The 18,269-nt window shown below is 37.5% G+C and overlaps 1 protein-coding gene across 1 annotated transcript; it reads right to left on the reverse strand.

Annotated features, from left to right (window-relative positions):
- Window positions 1–4,876: 4,876 nt before the first annotated feature.
- On the reverse strand, window positions 4,877–12,738 carry LOC121426172. The gene is made up of 3 exons (XM_041622370.1): window positions 12,411–12,738; window positions 11,011–11,132; window positions 4,877–6,766 (listed from the first exon to the last, which is right to left on the reverse strand). Exons 1-3 carry the CDS (start codon window positions 12,454–12,456, stop codon window positions 6,482–6,484), a joined length of 453 nt encoding a protein of 150 aa, XP_041478304.1. The 5' UTR covers window positions 12,457–12,738; the 3' UTR covers window positions 4,877–6,481.
- Window positions 12,739–18,269: the final 5,531 nt, after the last annotated feature.

Consider the following 18,269-nt stretch of genomic DNA (forward strand, 5'->3'; position numbering starts at 1 on the left):
TCTTTTTTTGGCTTGCACCGCCAATGCCCATTAGCACTCCAACCAAGCAACATCAATTGGCCCAGATATTTTGTTGGTCATTTTTAATAAGTTTTTGCAGGCAAGTAAATGGGCAATATGTTGTTGTCGATTGCCAGAAAAAAAATAAGAATAGAAATAATTATCAGAAAAAGTAAAAAATAAAAATAATATGTTTCAATAATATCGATTGCAAATATTGCCCTTTTACGTTGCCGAACCACTCCTATATCTCAATTATTTCATTTTCTCTCTCTCCTAATTTCCCTTCATTCTTTCTTCAGTTCCCACGCTCGTTTTCTTCAGTTACTATATTTTCATTGTCCAATGTGACTTATTCGTCAAAGGAAAAGTAATGTAAGGCTGTATTATCTTCGTTTCAGAGCATGTTTCAGAACACTGTTTCAGTATCAATATACAGATTATTATGCATAGCAAGAATATGATTGCATAAATTTGGCTGATTATAATAGTATTGTATAATACATACAGTATTATGTAAACTTAAGGAATATACCTATACAGCACACTAGATTAATAAAGAATGGTGAATAAATGAGTTGCAGTTAATATAAATCACTTAAATCAGAAAATGAATATGTGAAACAATGATACATGAGGAAGATAAAGCAAAAGAACAAAAAAAAAACATTTGCTCATAAGGGTTTCAGATGCAAGAAATGTAATCCATACACTGTATTGTGGGTATGCACGTAATGTGATACTAGGGGTGGGCAAATAAAACCTTTTTTGGGAAATTCAATTTCAAACGAGTGGATTCTGTTGCCATTTTGGCTGCTGAACACAAATCTAATAAGTATTTTTGTTTTAGAATACGTCTGATATTGGTTCCGAGCGATTTTTCAAAATGGCCGCCGAATTCCTCAAAAATCAGTGTTTTCACTTGTAAATCCTTAAATATCTGTACAAAAAAGGGTTGCAACATATCATACTATATGTTTTCATGGTCACTGAGCACAAAAATACATGAATCAGACAAGTTGGGTCATTCAAAATGACGTTTTTGGGTGAAAATCAGCATTTTTTGGTAATTTTTTGGTAAAAATTGTCCTCAAATCACATTTTTTGTACATAAATCCTTAATTATTCATTCATCTGTAACTTGTTGCATGTCTAGCTCTATGTTTTCATGGTCACTAAGCACAAAAATGCATGAATCAGATAAGTTGGGTCATTCAAAATGATGTTTTTAGGTGAAAACAGCATATTTGGGCCATTTTTGGTATGAATTGCCCTCAAATCACAATTTTTGATATAAAACAGTAACTATTCATTTATCTGTAGTTTGTTACATATCTAAATATATGTTTTCATGGCCACTGAAGCCAACAATCAATAAATTAAATCTGTTCCAACATTTGTAAAGTTTTTTTTGGGTGAAATCAGCTTTTTTTATCATGTGGTGATAAATGATCACAAATCACTTTTTGCATTCATAAAAAAACAATATTCATGCATCTGTACCTATACTATAGTATGAATTGATATTTGTGTTCATGCTATTTATTTGAAAAATAGATGATTCATATATGATGATATAATTTCATTGTCTTTCTAGAGAAAAATCCCAGAAATTGTCAGGCAGGGGGGGGGGTATACATGTATGTCGCTTTGAAATATTTTTGGTGTACGATGTAACGTAATAGAACAAGTAGTCGAACTACATGTATGGCTCCTATATTGCATGTTTTCATGATCAGCACTAGATTAAAGAAAATGAAATTTAAAGCAGGAGGCTATATGAATTACTTGTTAGTTATCAATGTTTTCCTTTGAGGATTTATATATTTCTGTTTTAGATTTGGGGTAATGCTTGGCTTGGTGAAATTTTTGCCAGATATCACCTTGACTTTAGTCAGAATTATAGATGTACTTATTGCATCTGTTACCAATATGCAGTATTGGGTGCAGTGATTTACAAGACCATCTCAACACTAGTAAAACTGGAACATAATTTTTGACTAATACGATTGCCTACAAGTACTCTGTGTCAAAGTTTGGGAAAACAAAAATATTTTGACAAATGAAAATTGTTTACACGAAACTGTAGAGTCTGAGCACAGAGTGTACTAATGTGTGTACATGTACGTGTATAATGAATTAATATATGAACTTTTTCATTCAGCAGCAGAGCATCCATTTTTTAGTCATTTGGTACTCTTAGTGCATTCCTTATCAAAACTTTCAATTTCTCCACAGAACATTTTTCCATCTTGTATGTCATCTGATCCTTTCACACACCTATTTGACGAATGTCTGGAGTTACTGTGAGACAAAGATAGCCAACTTAATTCTGAAGCCATTTTCACTGAGATTTGCTAACATATCTAAGTTGTTAAGAGTCAGTGGGCCATTATGGTCTTTACATCTTTCTAAGATTGTTAGAGTTTTACAAGCTTTCTTCTTCTTTAACTCCTCATTCTTATGCAGTGCAAATTTCTAGGCAGATACAACAGTTGCATTAAAGTGTGCTTCGAGCTTCTATACTGTGTTCACCTCTTCAGAACAGCGAGCCCACTTCCACCTTTCTTTCCTTTCTTCTATACTCTTACTTTCAAATTCAGGGTGTACCAGAAGACCACCAGATGCCAGCAGATTTTTTTTTTCTGGACAGAGTCTGGACAGAAGAACTTCCATCAGTAACTTTGAATCTGTGCACTAGCTTTGAAAATTCAGTTTCACATTCTAAGTTGGTAAAAGGAGCTTAAATCATGCCATCAACATCCGATAAAGTAATCGGTCCTGGACATCTGGCTCTTCACTGTACTAATAACTTCTTCAATCACATCAGCATCTATAGCCTATCTCTTCCCGATCCTGTTTCTTTTCTCTTTGTCCACCATAATTTTGTCTTACCCGTTTAGTTTTTCCTCAAGGAATCACCTGCCACGTTCTATCCCCAGCATTTTGCTCACCCATCTTGTTGATGCCCAGCAGTTCTTTCATCAGGAAGATGTTAAGATAACCTGTCATTGTGTAAATTTCTCAACAGCATGTGAACCACTCATTCTGAATGAATGTAGCCACTGCAAGAACAAGTTTGTAGTTGTTGGTGTCCACATCTGCATTGAAGAAAGCTTGGATGAATTCTCGTCATGATAGGTACTCCTTAGCAAGTTCTGCAATTCTACCGAATTTATTGGCTACAAATCCTTTGAATCCTTGGCACTGAATATTGTTATTTTCCATCCAAGAGGGACACTTATTGCTGATTATGGCTAGGAGACAATAACTTGGAGATTGCGATTAACCCTAGTATGGATTGAAAATCCTGGAGATACAAATATCCCCTCACCTGCTGATACCTCCAGTAACTGGTGGATGCAAATCTTCTGTTCTGTTATGTTTCTGCATATCTATTGCATGATCTATATGCAAAATTATATGAGCGCAGCATTTTAGGATTTTAGTAAGGTCTACTCCAAGAGCCTGAAGGACTTCTGTCAGCAGCTCGATCTGTCATCCAGAAGTCTATTTCTGATTTCAATTCATCAGCTGTGGAGTTGGCAAGAATGGCTATTAAGCACTTGAGCCTGAACCCATAAGCTTTGATTAGCCCCATCTTGACCACTATGCATCAAATTTCCCTCATAACCTGTGGTCAGGGATGTCCTTTTACCTGAATGTCCAGTTATGGTGATGTGGTCTGCTTTCATGTTATTCATGTCAACTGTATGCCTACATTTGTATGTATTTTCAACATTGATTCATTAAAGCAGCTGGTCTGCAGATTATTAAATCTTTGATTTTGTTTTGTTTTGTTCATAACTACATGTATTTTCAACATTGATTCATTAAAGCAGCTGGTCTGCAGATTATTAAATCTTTGATTTTGTTTTGTTTTGTTCATAACTACATGTATGATAATGATTTTTACTAAACATATGAAATTCACTATTTGCATTTATTTTTGCTTACAATGTTGACCTTACCATTTATCACCATGCCTGTACCTCAATAAGTATGCATATATTTCAACTCAGTACCCTAAAAAATAAAGAGACACGTCGCACACCCCTTTTATGATGTTTAATGTACAAATCTGGCCAAAAGGCCATTTTTTGAAAAATGGCGGGAAAACAACTTAATCTCACCCAGCCTATACATCTAATGTCCTATATGTATGTGCAGATATTTGAACTCAGCACCCTCAAACACATAAGACATATCACACAGCCCATTTTATGCTACTCAATGTAAAAACATGGAAAAATGCCATTTTCCCGCCATTTTTCAAGAAATGGAGGGAAAATGGCAATTTTTTACCATGGCTATACATCCAATGATTTACATATTGAGAATATTGAACTCAGCACCCTCAAAAACAAAGAGAGAGACAAATACACACCCGTTATATGCCGTTATATATAAAAATAGGGCAAAAAGGGCAATTTTCCCGCCATTTTTCAAAAAAATGGCTGGAACCAATATCAAACCTCATTGGAGGTCAAAATGGTTGGCGGATTTGTGTTCAGCAGCAAAAATGGCAATAGAATTCACCCGTTTGAAAATTTTTTTGGTCATTTGCCCCCCCTAGTGATACACCATAGATTTGGTAGAGAAACACCAGTGTTAAAATAACATCTGAATGTGTTCTGAGTAATGAAATAACACTGAAGTAAAATGAGAGGTGTCAACCCAGTGTGTATAGAAGGGTTGTGCTCCGCAGATCTAGAGTAGATGTGTACATAGTGAAATATCCACACAAAAATATATGAATATACACTCTAAAAAATGAAGTGCTAATTCAGCTCTTAAAGAGCGTGTATAGTGACTGCACTTCGGAGTGCTGATCTGTCTAGTTCAAATTTGAACGAGAAACATCAGCACTCCGCAGTCACTATACACGCTCTTTAAGAGCTGAATTAGCACTTCATTTTTTAGAGTGTACCCAATCTATAATTAGTTGCAAGCAGTAGTGTTCTGAGCCAAAATTTTGGAGGGTGCCAGAAATGACGTATGGGGATTTTTAAGGCTGTGAGCGAGCGAAGCTGAGCGAAAAATTTTGGGGGGCTTTTTAATACAGAAATCTTATTACGTGATGAATTTTGGCATCCTATTCAGAAATTATTTATTATTTCACCCTTTCCCTTTAAGTTTCTTCCTTTATCTTGGTAGTGATTTTTGGGGGGAGGGCTTGGGGGGGGGCATGGCCCCAAAGGCCCCTATCCCCTTCACCAATAAGTAAACCGGATATTGCCACTCTAAGCAGTGACCAGACTCGTCTGCAACACCAATTTCGAATCTCAAATTTCGAGGTGGCTTATCACTGCATTTACAACTAATTTGACCTCTATTTTGCACAAAATGTCTCGGCCTTGAAGAAGAAGAAAACCCGACTCTGTATTCTTGCATTCCAAGTACACTTTTCGCTATACCATTCGGGATTTACCAATAAATTTCAAGCCCACAAGCCCGCAAAACAGAAAATTGCAAAATAGCACCGGAGGAAAACACGTCCATTTTCCATTCAAAGATTTTTTTTAAAAATCTTTATTGCAGATACAGTCCCATGAAATCAACCATTCAGTTTTATAAAACAAGCACAATCTTCCCAATTAGACAAATCCTTGACATGTCTATATAGTTACGCTTCTTGGAATATTTCAACGGACTTTTAATCGATGGCCATATTCAACTGGATTTCTAAACTTCCATCTTGTATCATTTTGATTGTCCTTCAAGCACAATTAACCGCCGTTTAATTAACCACATTTTAGAAAGTAGAGCAAGCATTGATATACATGTAGTGTATATGCTTTTATTAGACAAATATGATTCTTATTAACTATAGCTAAGATAGTAAAGGGTGGAAAATTGCAAGGGAATCCATATTTTTGCTTCAGCAGTTCTATCAATTCGGGTATTTTGGATGCAAACGTACGTGCCAACATTATTTTTAAATATTGAATAGTCTACAGGGGTCTCGAAACTTTTTTTTTTAAGTACGGGGGTGCTGAACATGCAAAATACGTTTTTTTTTTTCGTAAGACGTATTACACATTGATTAAACGACCTCCCCCGGTTCCGCCGCGGCCCTTCATGTCTAGCAGAACTATGGAAACAAAAAAAGGAAGAGAAGGAGGTCGGCAGAATAGGTAATTTATTTTTTTTTTTGCATGTGCTTTTTGCTACGCCGTACACATATTTCTTTGATTGAAAAAAAAAACACTTGGCGATATCGAAACTATGACCTGTAAGGATTCGATGTCACTATCTGGAATCTTGGTGAAATGAAAATGATTTTTCAACCCCAAGAGACGGGGAGAGCCGTGCCAAGACTAGAGTTCCAAGTCTGTGAAGAAGATTCTTACTCCCATGGTGATCTGTAAAATTATGCACAGTCAAGCACTTTCAATTACAGACAACAAGCCAAACAAATCGAAGATGGTGTCTTTAAATCGGGCTCAAAATTAGATCAAAGTAAAAAGCGAAACGGGGTTTACGATGCTGAAGAAAGCTGCCTCAGATATACACCCACTGACAGCGCCGTAGTGAGCCACGCCCAACGATTGTTGCTATAGTGACGGGACACCCCCATCGACTCCATGGTGTTATAAGCCACCGCTCTCCCAGTGTATTTGTTGCAGAAGTTATCCCGACAGCACGCTTTGCAGTTGCCCGAATGGGCGAGTTCACGGCAAGTGGACTCCTCGGTGCAGTCGAACTGTCGTGTGCAGTCACGCTTGGTGTAGACATGGACTCCAGCCGCCATCATAACTTCCGTCTGAAAAGGGGAAAAAAGAAATATATTATAAGCAACGATCATTCCAAAAAGGTAAGGTAAAGCCTCCTGTTCCGTCAAATAATTAAGAGAATGAATACAGTGTTATGATATATTTTTTACGGTAAACATCATATATGCAGTCCTGAAAAGGACTGTTGCTATTCTTTCTTGATTGTATGTTAGCTCTGAAATTAATACAGTGTTCTTATTATATCTCGTATGTTTACTTTTCCTCAAATGCTCCTCAAATTGCACGGGTTTATTTTTTACTACTGTACTAATAGAATATTGCCAGATGCCAATGATGTCAAATAAATTCAGTTAAATTCACAAATTTGACAGCAGATAATGATGGAGAAAATGAAGCAGACGACGAAGAAGAAGAATAAGAGAAGAAGAGAAGAAGAAGAAGAAGAGAAGAAGAAGAGGAAGAAGACGACGAAGAAGAAGAAGACGAAGAAGAAGGAGAAGAAGTAGGCCTGGGGCCTGTTGCAGAAAGAGTTGCGTTTAAACGCAAGTCAAAAAATCAAACGCAACTCCCAAATGCGCGCTGTTGATTGGTTGAAAATCAAGTTGCGCATGATTTTTAGAGTTGCAATCGATTGCAACTCTTTCTGCAACGGGCTCCAGGATTAATAAGCCAGTTCGTAGTTCCTTTCTGCGCATGATCAAAAGATTCTACGCATGATCAGAAGAAGGTATTTTGTACTAAAGTGACATGGTGCTTTAAAATCTAATGAGATCAACAACAACTTTGATGTCTTGATTATTCATATATTCTTTTGAATTGTCGTTTTCATTCAATGCTTCCACGAACGACTGGTGTTTCACATTTTACCAAGTACATTGTGCAACATGCTATAATATGCATTCAAAGTAGGAATGCAGCAAATACCTTCATTAAGTGTTCATTGGTGTGCTATTCTAGTCACCTGGTCTATTCAATTTCTTCATCCTGCTATGTCAGGCAAGCTTACGTAATATCTTGCTTTGAAATCTGCTTATCATGATGAAAGAAATTAAAGGTCATTTGACCAAAATTGTCCATGAAGTAACTCCGAACTGGTCTATTGGGTTAGCATGGTTAACCCGTGATGATGTTAGATGATCAGGGGCCGATTGCACAAAAGGTCTTTGCGAGGACCGCCTTCCGTGTCGCCCATTTCTTTTGCGCCATGTGAAACGCATTTCAAATGAATTATCTGCAAGCATACTTTATTCGTCCGTTAAAATAAACAAAATATTTGTTTCTAAAATGTGATTTCTCATGAAATTGTATAAAATTTGATTTAAAAGCAAGCTTACGAATTGTATTTCTTTATCGTAAATTTCAAAAACACCCCGCTTATAGCGCATCACAAAAGATGGGCGACGCGAAAGACGGTCCTTGAAAAGACCCTTTCGTGCAATCGGCCCTAGGACATCACTTCTGCCTGTACAAGGGGGGGGGGTAGTTTATAAAGGCCTAATAGAAAAAGGAATGCTTAATGAGCCAGTTCGTAGTTGATTTTTGCGCATGATCAGAGGGAGATCATTTTGTACCAAAGTGACATTGTGGTTTAAAATCTAATGAGATAAGCATCAACTATGATGTCTTGATTATTTACATATTCTTTTGAATTGTGTTTTTTATGTACATCCACAAAAAATAACAATTTATGAAATGCGTACAGCCGCCGTCCACGAACGACTGGTATTTCACAGTTTGCCAAGTACATTGTGCAACATGCTAAGATATGCATTCAAAATAGGAATGCAACGAATAACTTCATAAAGAGTTCATTGGTGTGCTATTCTAGTCACCTGGTCTATTCAATTTCTTCATCCTGCTATGTAAGGCATGCTTACGTAATATTTTGCTTTGAAATCTGCCTATCATGATGAAACAAATGAAAGGTCATGTGACCAAAATTGTCCCTGAAGTAACTACGAACTGGTCTATTGAATCGGCCGTTCCGCACCCCCCCCCCTCCCCCACCACCAGCACCTACATGTATGTTAAAGGTACATTTATCATGTCAAAGGCAACCAATGATGAGGTTACAATAAACCAATGAATAACTATAGGTATTCATGACACATTTGAAGTTTTACTTAAGAAGACAAACACATACCTGGCATTCATAAAATGCCAAAGCAACATAAACATCAGGCCCACTGAAAGATACGCACAACATCATTGTACTACTTTAATCGGCTACCGTGGGGATGATGATCGATGAGACTGGGGACTTTTAATCACTACCCCCCGCAGATGTCATCCATATTTGAGTCACCCCAAGATAGGTAGGCTACAGTGATACAATGAACGTGACAACGCACAAGAAAAAGTACCGTGCGTAGATTGGGAAGGTTGTGGCCAGCATTTGCCGCAGTTTCTTTGTATTCAGGACACGCGGAAAATATCAGGTAAGGCTTTAATCATGTTAATTGAAAGAGTTAAGTAAAATCTTCAATTGGAAGAGTTTAGTGAAATCTTCAATTTAAAGCGTTCGGTGAAATCTTTGATTGAAGAGTTCAGCAAAATCTTCCGTTTAAAGAGTTTAGTAAAATGTAAAACTTAAAAACTTCATTGTCCTTACAGGGAAAGTCCATCCAGCAATAAGTTGTTTTGAATAAAATGGGGAAAAATCCAACAAGCACAGCACTACAAATTTCATCAAAATCGGACGTAAAATAAGAGTTGTGATATTTTCAAGTTTCGCGTAATTTCACAGTTATATTTACATCCTGGTCGGTGTGCAAATGGAGCCTGATGACGTCACACACTCACTATTTCTTTTGCACTGTATTGGAAATATTCTAATTTGCACCTCCTTCCTCTGTGAAACAAAGTTTTTTTCCTTATGTGGAATTACCATTGTTCTAACATCATATTTTATGGTATAGTTCAGTTGGTCCTTATGGTAAAACCTTAAATATTGTATAATTCAAATAAGGAACATCATCGACTCTCGCATTTGCATATGACTGAGCTGTGCATATAACTATATTTGGGAAAAATAAGCGAAAATGTAAAATGTCTAAACTTTGGTCAGTTGAAATCCAATTTAGATGACATGTTCAGATGTTCAGCATTGTGCTTGTTTCATTTTTCTCTTGATTCAAATCAACTTTTCTGTTTTTTCTTGGACGGACTTGACCTTTAATTTAAAGAGTTTAGTAAAATATTCGATTGGAAAAGTTCAGTGAAACCTTCATATTCAATTAGATTTTACACTGGGGTTATATTACCCACGACTGTAAAATGAACCTAAATTTGAGTGATATCAGTAGGGCCTATATAGCAAATGACTGGCAAATACATATGATGTTTGGAGACACTTGCCCCAAGGGTTCTACGAATACAAACAAGGGGAAAATAAGGAGAAAATAAAATGAAATAATAGGAAAAAGGGTGAACATATTATTTCTGAATATTACGTCGGATATCTAAAAAAAAATATATCTTCATCTTATAAAACGGTTAGATGACCACCAAACGTTCCTCAGCCAAGAAAAGGAAAAAAATTAATAAAATTCAAATGGGTGAATATTACATTTTCTGATTATGTTTCTAAAATGTCTCACAAAAATATTCATCTTCTTAATAATGCCAAATAATGGCTCGCTCGCATCTTTTGTACATTCGGCCCCATACGCCATAGTTATGTTATGAAATTAATTGAAATTTTTATTCTCCTAAGAAAAAAATGTTGACTGAGGGAAAATTGAGCACCTGCAATAAAAACGTTGTTCTCAATAAAGGGTGTTATAGATCACATATTTAATACGCCTGAATGATGAACCTTTGCAAAATCATTTTTAATTCTGAAATGGTTTGAATTTAAATCTATAAGTTTTAAATCTAAATAATAATGATAGTAATAATAATGGCTTCCAACTGTCGATTTTGATTTATTTCACATTATTTCTTAGTTTGCAGATATCAGTGGTGTAATTTGTAAAAAGTTTTTTTTAGGTGCATAATATGACATACAGAGGAGAATTTCTAAATAGTCGCGAGAGAGCAAAACGGGAAAGCCAAACACTTCACAATTTAGAATGAAACTCAAATGGCGTTAGAATTTTACAAAACTAACCCCAAATTCTACAATTATCCTTGTTCATTTCCCTTCTCGACTTTTTCTTCATCTTTTTCTCGGTCTTGAAACCCTTTTTTTAAAGGAGGGAGGGCGACAGCCCCCGCCTGTCCGACAGTGGTAAATATTTGGGTCACGTAAAATGAAGAGGAATTAACTTACAAAGCAGTAGGTGTCACATTCAATGGCTACGAGGTCAATGGGTGAAAGGTCGCAGGTCGAGTTTGGGGATAACATGGACATGCACCGGAAGCACTTGAAGCAAATTGAATAGTCGAATAAACCTGATAGAAAAAAAATCACACAATAGAAAGGTAATGCAATATTAGATTTCATTATTTACACAATAGCGATAATGAAAGCTTATTGTCATTGCGACACATTGGTGCACCCAACAGGGGCCGCGGAACGATTTTTTTTTTTTGGGGGGGGGCTCACCATGCTAAAAATCACAATTATATGGTCATTTTTACGTTTTTGTATAAACGGTTTTGGAAAAAAGTGGGGGGGGGGGCTGAGGCCCCCCGATTCTGCGGCCCCTGCCCAAGTCGGGGGCATTGTGACCGACCCGCCAAGATTTTTCAGAAGGGAAAATGAGAAATAAGGAACAAAAATCGTTCTCCCAGATGATGCAATTCACGCAGTCCTACTTGAACCACCCTTACCCCATAATAAGAACAATAGAAAAGATCTTCGTGACGATCTCGCTTCTGGAGATCATATTTCCGAATTGATAAACAATAAGTCATCAAAATAAGAACTTACTTTGATAGACATTGTGCAGTTCCACATTCAAATTAAAATGCCATATGCATTCTTGGTAATAATTACTCATTATTATTGTGTGTAATTTTTTATTAGAAAAAAAACACGAACATTTTCAGTTTTCTCATCTTCCGAAAAACGTGTTGCAACCATTATTAAATAGGGGGAGGGGGCTCTGATTCTTTTGTATGTTTATTTATTTTCTTTCCAAGTACTGGAACAAGTTGCTGAGCCGCGTCACACAAAAACCCCGACAAAAACACCCGGAAATTTGACAGATTATTTTGTACATTGCGCGTACACGTCTCTAAACCTTGACATGCAGGGGTCTCATTCCACATTCTGAAGAAGATGAATGCATGCCGTCGAATAGCTTCCGAATGTTCAATGCAAGTTCGCATTTCGATTCATAATCTATTGAGCTGTTAGATCTCATACCAAATTAATTCTAACATGTATAATTCCAATTCGATTTTCTTATCTTGGCTTGAAATAAAATCAAACTTTAAAAAAAGAAAGAAAATGAATGAATGAATGAATGAATGGTAACCAATGTCGTTTTTACAACGTGATAGCTTTAAAAAACATTAACAATGGCAAATTAAGTATGATATACCATAGTTGGAAATTGTAAAATAATACAAAATCCATTTTGACTATCCCCGATGTTACACCTCAATAGTGAACTGATGATAAAGTTGCATTGATGCATAAAACGATTATAATGATAATAATGATCACCAGCAATTTCAATACAAAAAAGTAGCTAATATATAGACCCCCCCATCAGCACTTACCGAGAAAAACGATCAATACAAGCGTCAAGTGTCCTCCAAATATCATTTTCAAAAATGAAAATACATGTAGCAAAGAATAGAAATTAAAAGCTTTATCCTTGGACAAGTCCAGCTATTTCCATTGCATGGAAGGTGCATAACGGGAAATGCAGACGACACAGCACGAGATGTTGCTATAGATAACGGAGTCTTCACGCGAGAGATGCTTTGGCGGGTTTATTGTTATCGCGGACTCGGCTGGACATCATCTCGCGGCTCGTTCATTGGAAGTATATGTGATGACGTAGTGATCGAGTCTCGGGGGATCGAGCGACACCTTACTTTCCAACATCGCCCGCCTGCCCGGTCCGGACCCACACTACCTCCAGAAAAACAGAGACATCGGTGACAATCCAATGAATAAACAATTCTAAGCGAATGGGCATAAACATTGATGTGACGATTGCTCTCCAATATTGGAAGCCATTTTCAAGCTTGTCAGGATAACACATCGAGATAATTTCTTTCTACAACTTACTGGAAAACGTAAGGATTGATAATATTTAATATATAGGCCTAGGCAGACTACTACAACTACTACTACTACTACAACTACTACTACTACTACTACTACTACTACTACTACTACTACTACTACTACTACTACTACTACTACTACTACTACTACTACAACTACTACTACTACCACTACTACTACTACTACTACTTCTACTACAACTACTACTACTACTACTACTACTACTACTACTACAACTACTACTACTACTACTACTACTACTACTACTACTACTACTACAACAACTACTACTACTACTACTACAACTACTACTACTACTACTACTACAACTACTACTACTACTACTACTACTACTACTACTACAACTACTACTACTACTACTACAACTACTACTACTACTACTACTACTACAACTACTACTACTACTACAACAACTACTTCTATACTACTACTACTACTACTACTACTACTACTACTACTACTACTACTACTACTACTACTGCTACTACTACTACTACTACAACTACAACTACTTCTATACTACTACTACTACTACTACTTCTATACTACTACTACAACTACTACTACAACAACAACAACTACTACTACTACTGCAACAACTACTACAACTACTACTACTTCTTCTTCTACTACTACTACTACTACTGCTGCTGCTGCTGCTACTAATACTATACTACTATTACGACGACTGCTACTACTATTACTACTACTACTAATACTAATACTGCTACTTCTATTACAACAGCTACTACTACTAGTAGTATTACTACTATTACTATTACTACTACTACTACTATACTACTACTACTTTTACTACTACTACTACTACTACTACTACTACTACTACTACTACTACTACTACCACTACTACTTCTATACTACTACTACTACTACTACTACTACTACTACTACAACTACTACTACTTCTTCTTTCTTCTACTACTACTACTACTGCTGCTGCTGCTGCTACTACTAATACTACTACTATTACGACAACTACCACCACTACTACTAGTAGTAGTAGTAGTAGTACTACTACTACTACTACTACTACTATTACAACAGCTATACTACTATTACTACTACTACTACTACCGCCACTACTACTACTATTACTACTACTACTTCTACTACTGTATTACAACTACTATACTAATGCCACATCCACTATAGCTGTTGCTATACAGCGGATTAGGGATAAGAGGGTATCCGTCGCAAAATGATGGTGCACAATTGAAAAAAAAGATAAGTATTCTACCTTCAATGATAATAAGTGAGCACAGACAAGATAATCATTAGTCTTCATTTATTTTTCATTTTAATGATATACCGACCCACAGTCGTTAAATCTTCATGAACAGACAGGGAAAACACTGCATAGACTTTACTATCTGATATATATTGCATGTTCCATGTATAATTGATTGTATGGTGATGAAAGCGATGGGTATGAGATATTCTGGGGGGGGGGGCATTAAAGAAGGTTTGTAAGAAGAGGAAGGGGGGTAATCAAGTAGTGAGAAGGGGATGGACAAAAATATTTTGTTACTATATGGCTATGGCGCGGATAAAAACACTTCTTGTGACTCTTTTCAGAGTATTTGTTTGTGTGTGACCCCTCCCCTACCCCTTCCACCGGCTCCCTCGCCACAAACCATTTTAAGAAAGAGAATAAACATAACTGAGAAATGGGGAAGTGAATAAAAGAAGGCGATTATTAAGAGATGGATTGTCAATTAAAAATTATCTAAGTAATTTCAATATATGAGCATTTCTGAATTTAGTGCATATTGAGAAGGGGGGGGTGTAACTAAATTTGTAGTGTTAATCAGCAACAAGATCAAAACAATGTGAATGGGAGAAAATCATCTCTCATCCCCCCTTTCTTTTCCTCTCCACTTCCCTTTCTCTCTCTCTTGAAACCCCATCGGACCCGCTGAGCCAGGGATCATGATTATTTCATTATTATTCATCAAACTATTCCACCAGGAGGAGTTAATAATACAAAGACCTAGACATATCCATTCCAAGATAATACTCTGCTCCCAAATGATTCGAGGAATACATTAACCTATGAAATAAGAATGGAGGGGGGGGGGAGAGGGATGACAGAGAGGGTGAAATAGAGGGATGGGGAGGGGGGCGTAAAGATATCCTTCAATATCAAAGTGGAAAATTTAGGGAGAAGGGTGGATAGAGAGAGAGAGAAAAAGAGAGGGGGGCAGTGGCGTACCAAGGATTTTTCACGGGGGTGAGGCAAATTCGTCCGTCCAAAATTAGACAAGCGAAATTGAAGGTCTTCAACCACAAATATAGGATTTTGTACCACAACAAAAAATTGACAAGCAAAAAAAAAAATAATAATAAAAGGTCATAAAGGTCTTCAAGCTCGTCAGGGGGGGGGGGGGCAGGGATACGTCGCTTGCATGGGTTGTGACTCATCGGGGGCGTAGGTACGCTAGTGGAGGGAGGGGGGTAGAAATGCGCTAGGGATTAGAAAGCAAGGTTAAACAGAGAAGAAAGATGGATGGATAAATTGAAAAAAAAGAGAAAATTGTTTTAATTGATACATTAATTAGTATATCATCGTCATTGTAACTGATTACTTATTACTGTTATTATTGTTATTTATCGACGGAGAGGATGCGGAGACGATACATGCACTGCGATAGCACAGGGAAAAGGGGGTATTTAAAGATTAACATGATAAATGGACATTCCTTGAAAGTAAATTGTTAGCATTACCACAGTTATTGTAATCATCGTGATCATTATTATTTTTACATTTTTTATGTCGTTGTTATTTATTTTATTAATATATGTTTTGCATCATTATACAAATTGTTATGATAATGTTATTCTGTTCATTAGTGTTTCAATCTTTATCTCATTCATTACCAACATCACGATGAGTGCCACTTTCATCATCACCTACCACAATCAGCCTATCGCCGCCTTCATTGTCATCATTATTGCCATTTATGTAACTACAATGGCCTGTACTGTATTCTAAAGTGGGGTTAAACTTAAACTCAGGTTTAAAGTTGTGGTTTAAGTATGGATAGCCAATTGCTACATAAATTACACACAGTCCTGACAGTAGAGATATATTATTTCACCTCATTTGGCTCTGAAACCATTCCTAATTGTGTAGGAAGTATAAATAGATTATTGTCTGCACCATCGATGAATCAGGAAAGAGCACAGTAAACATAAGAAACATACAACTTAATAACATTTTTGACACATTTGGCTTCCCCATAATTTTAGCACAGAGTTGATCTTGACTTCAGAATACGGCCCAATATCACCACGATGATGATGATCAGCATCATCATCGTCATGACCATCGACATCATCATCATCATCAATATCTAAATCAAGATCATCAGCAATTACATCATACATTACCGTAAATTCGAGGGGAAGAATAAACTATCAAACTTTTTTACGTGTATTGTCTTCATTTTAGTCTTGGAATTCTTACCATAGAAGACTCTTTTCGGACTTTCCATGGATTTGCTATGAGGCACTGCAGGTTTTGAAGCTCACCCCAGATCTTATTTTGACATAAACAAGAATCCATCCTCCCAGGAATTTTGATTGGTAATGGCACCAATCTCTTTTCGAGTGCTTCATGCGAGAACGCTTTGGAATCATGGCAATCTTCATATCCCATGTCTAACCAGCTTTATCTACTTTCGGGCAATAACATCTTCAGCTACCCATTCTTGGCCCTGAAGTCGGTCGATTCTGGGTCTGCCTTTGCCAGAATGAATGTATATAATATTTGTGACCAGAAAGTTGCCCTGTGTTTTTTTCCTCGTCAACATTATTTCTTTAAGTTTAGTTTATCGAAACATTGGTTCGTTTATAATTCGAAAGCAAGTTTTCAGATGATATTGATCTCTGCCAGGTCTACGATTGGGTAGCAATTATTTAACTTCCAAAACTCTAGACTCCGTTCAGAGAATGTTCTAATCTAACTCGTAGATCGGCATGGAATCATTGCAATTTCTGAGACTGCTCTTCTTGGTCGATGAGAGCATTTGATCCATTCTCTATTCAACAATGATTTCCCTGGATGTGCCAAATTTGTTCCCTACCAAGCTTTGAAGATCTGCTCCTAACTTTGTGTTGATCTTCTTCGAGCAGCTAGGACTATTTTTTTAAGAACCTGGTCTGTGCAAGAGGCGTGAAGCTCAATGGCCTGCCTCATAAGTTGCTGTCTGTCTCCCAATTGACTCCTCTTCCTCGAACAGCTAGTGTGGTCTACTTTTCCAGAACCTGGTCTCCATGGTCTCGTCGGGATTTTAGGACTCGTAGGACTCATAATCTGACCTTCTTCCTGACGCCTCTTTAAGGGCAACGAGTTGGTTATTTCCTTGTCCAGGTTATTGGTCCTCGTCTTCTATGTCTGCAAATGGACCTGTCCGAGAAGAGAGTCTTCGTAGCAAGTGTCCTTAGACAGGACGTAGCAGAATCAAGGTGTCCATCAGATTATCCAGTCTCGCTCACCAGAGCATTCATCAGAGCACGAGATTTTTCCTTGCTCGATGCAGAAGGACGTACTCTCCCACAGGTTCGCTGCTTCTTCCAGCCGATAATTGCACCAGTCTGTTCTTGGTACGAGTCATTCACGGCTGAGTGAAGAAGAATCATGATGGTTAGCTGACTGCAATCTGACCCATCTCATTTCAAGTGCTCATCAATCGAAAGAAAAGTTCATTCTCGCCTAGTGAAATGCAACATCTTCTTTTGCCATGCCTTGAAATTGGCTCGCCTGAGAAGACAATGTTCTGTGCACGTCTCTTTCACCAGGATGTACTGGAAGCTGTAAAGGGCCCTCTCTGTCATAGTAGCTGCCATCAGGTCGAACTCTTCCTCAGCCTTCTGCATAGAAGCCAAGCGATTCTCGTTCCTCCTCGCCTAGTCTACTGCATCATCTTCTTCTGCCAAGCCTTGAACTGGGCCCTCCTTAGAAGACTGTGTTCTGTGCACGTCTCCTTCACCAGGATGTAGTGGAAGCTGTCAAGGGCCCTCTCTGTCATAGTAGATGCCATCAGGTCGAACTCTTCCTCAGCCTTCTGCATAGAAGCCAAGCGATTCTCGTTCCTCCTCGAGTAGTCTACTGCATCATCTTCTTCTGCCAAGCTTGAACTGGGCCCTCCTTAGAAGACTGTGTTCTGTGCACGTCTCCTTCACCAGGATGTACTGGAAGCTATCAAGGGCCCTCTCTGTCATAGTAGCTGCCATCAGGTCGAACTCTTCCTCAGCCTTCTGAATAGAAGCCAAGCGATTTTCGTTCCTCCTCGCCTAGT

The sequence above is a fragment of the Lytechinus variegatus genome, chromosome 13 (assembly GCF_018143015.1).
Source record: "Lytechinus variegatus isolate NC3 chromosome 13, Lvar_3.0, whole genome shotgun sequence".
NCBI classification, from domain to species: Eukaryota; Metazoa; Echinodermata; class Echinoidea; order Temnopleuroida; family Toxopneustidae; genus Lytechinus; species Lytechinus variegatus.

Coding starts and splice junctions, on each gene's coding strand:
- LOC121426172 (XM_041622370.1), bottom strand. CDS start 12,456: ATGATATTTGGAGGACACTTGACGCTTGTATTGATCGTTTTTCTCG. Junction 11,133..12,410: donor TGTATTGATCGTTTTTCTCG/GTAAGTGCTGAT, acceptor TTTTTCTATCAG/GTTTATTCGACTATTCAATT. Junction 6,767..11,010: donor AATGTGACACCTACTGCTTT/GTAAGTTAATTC, acceptor TCCCCTTTTCAG/ACGGAAGTTATGATGGCGGC.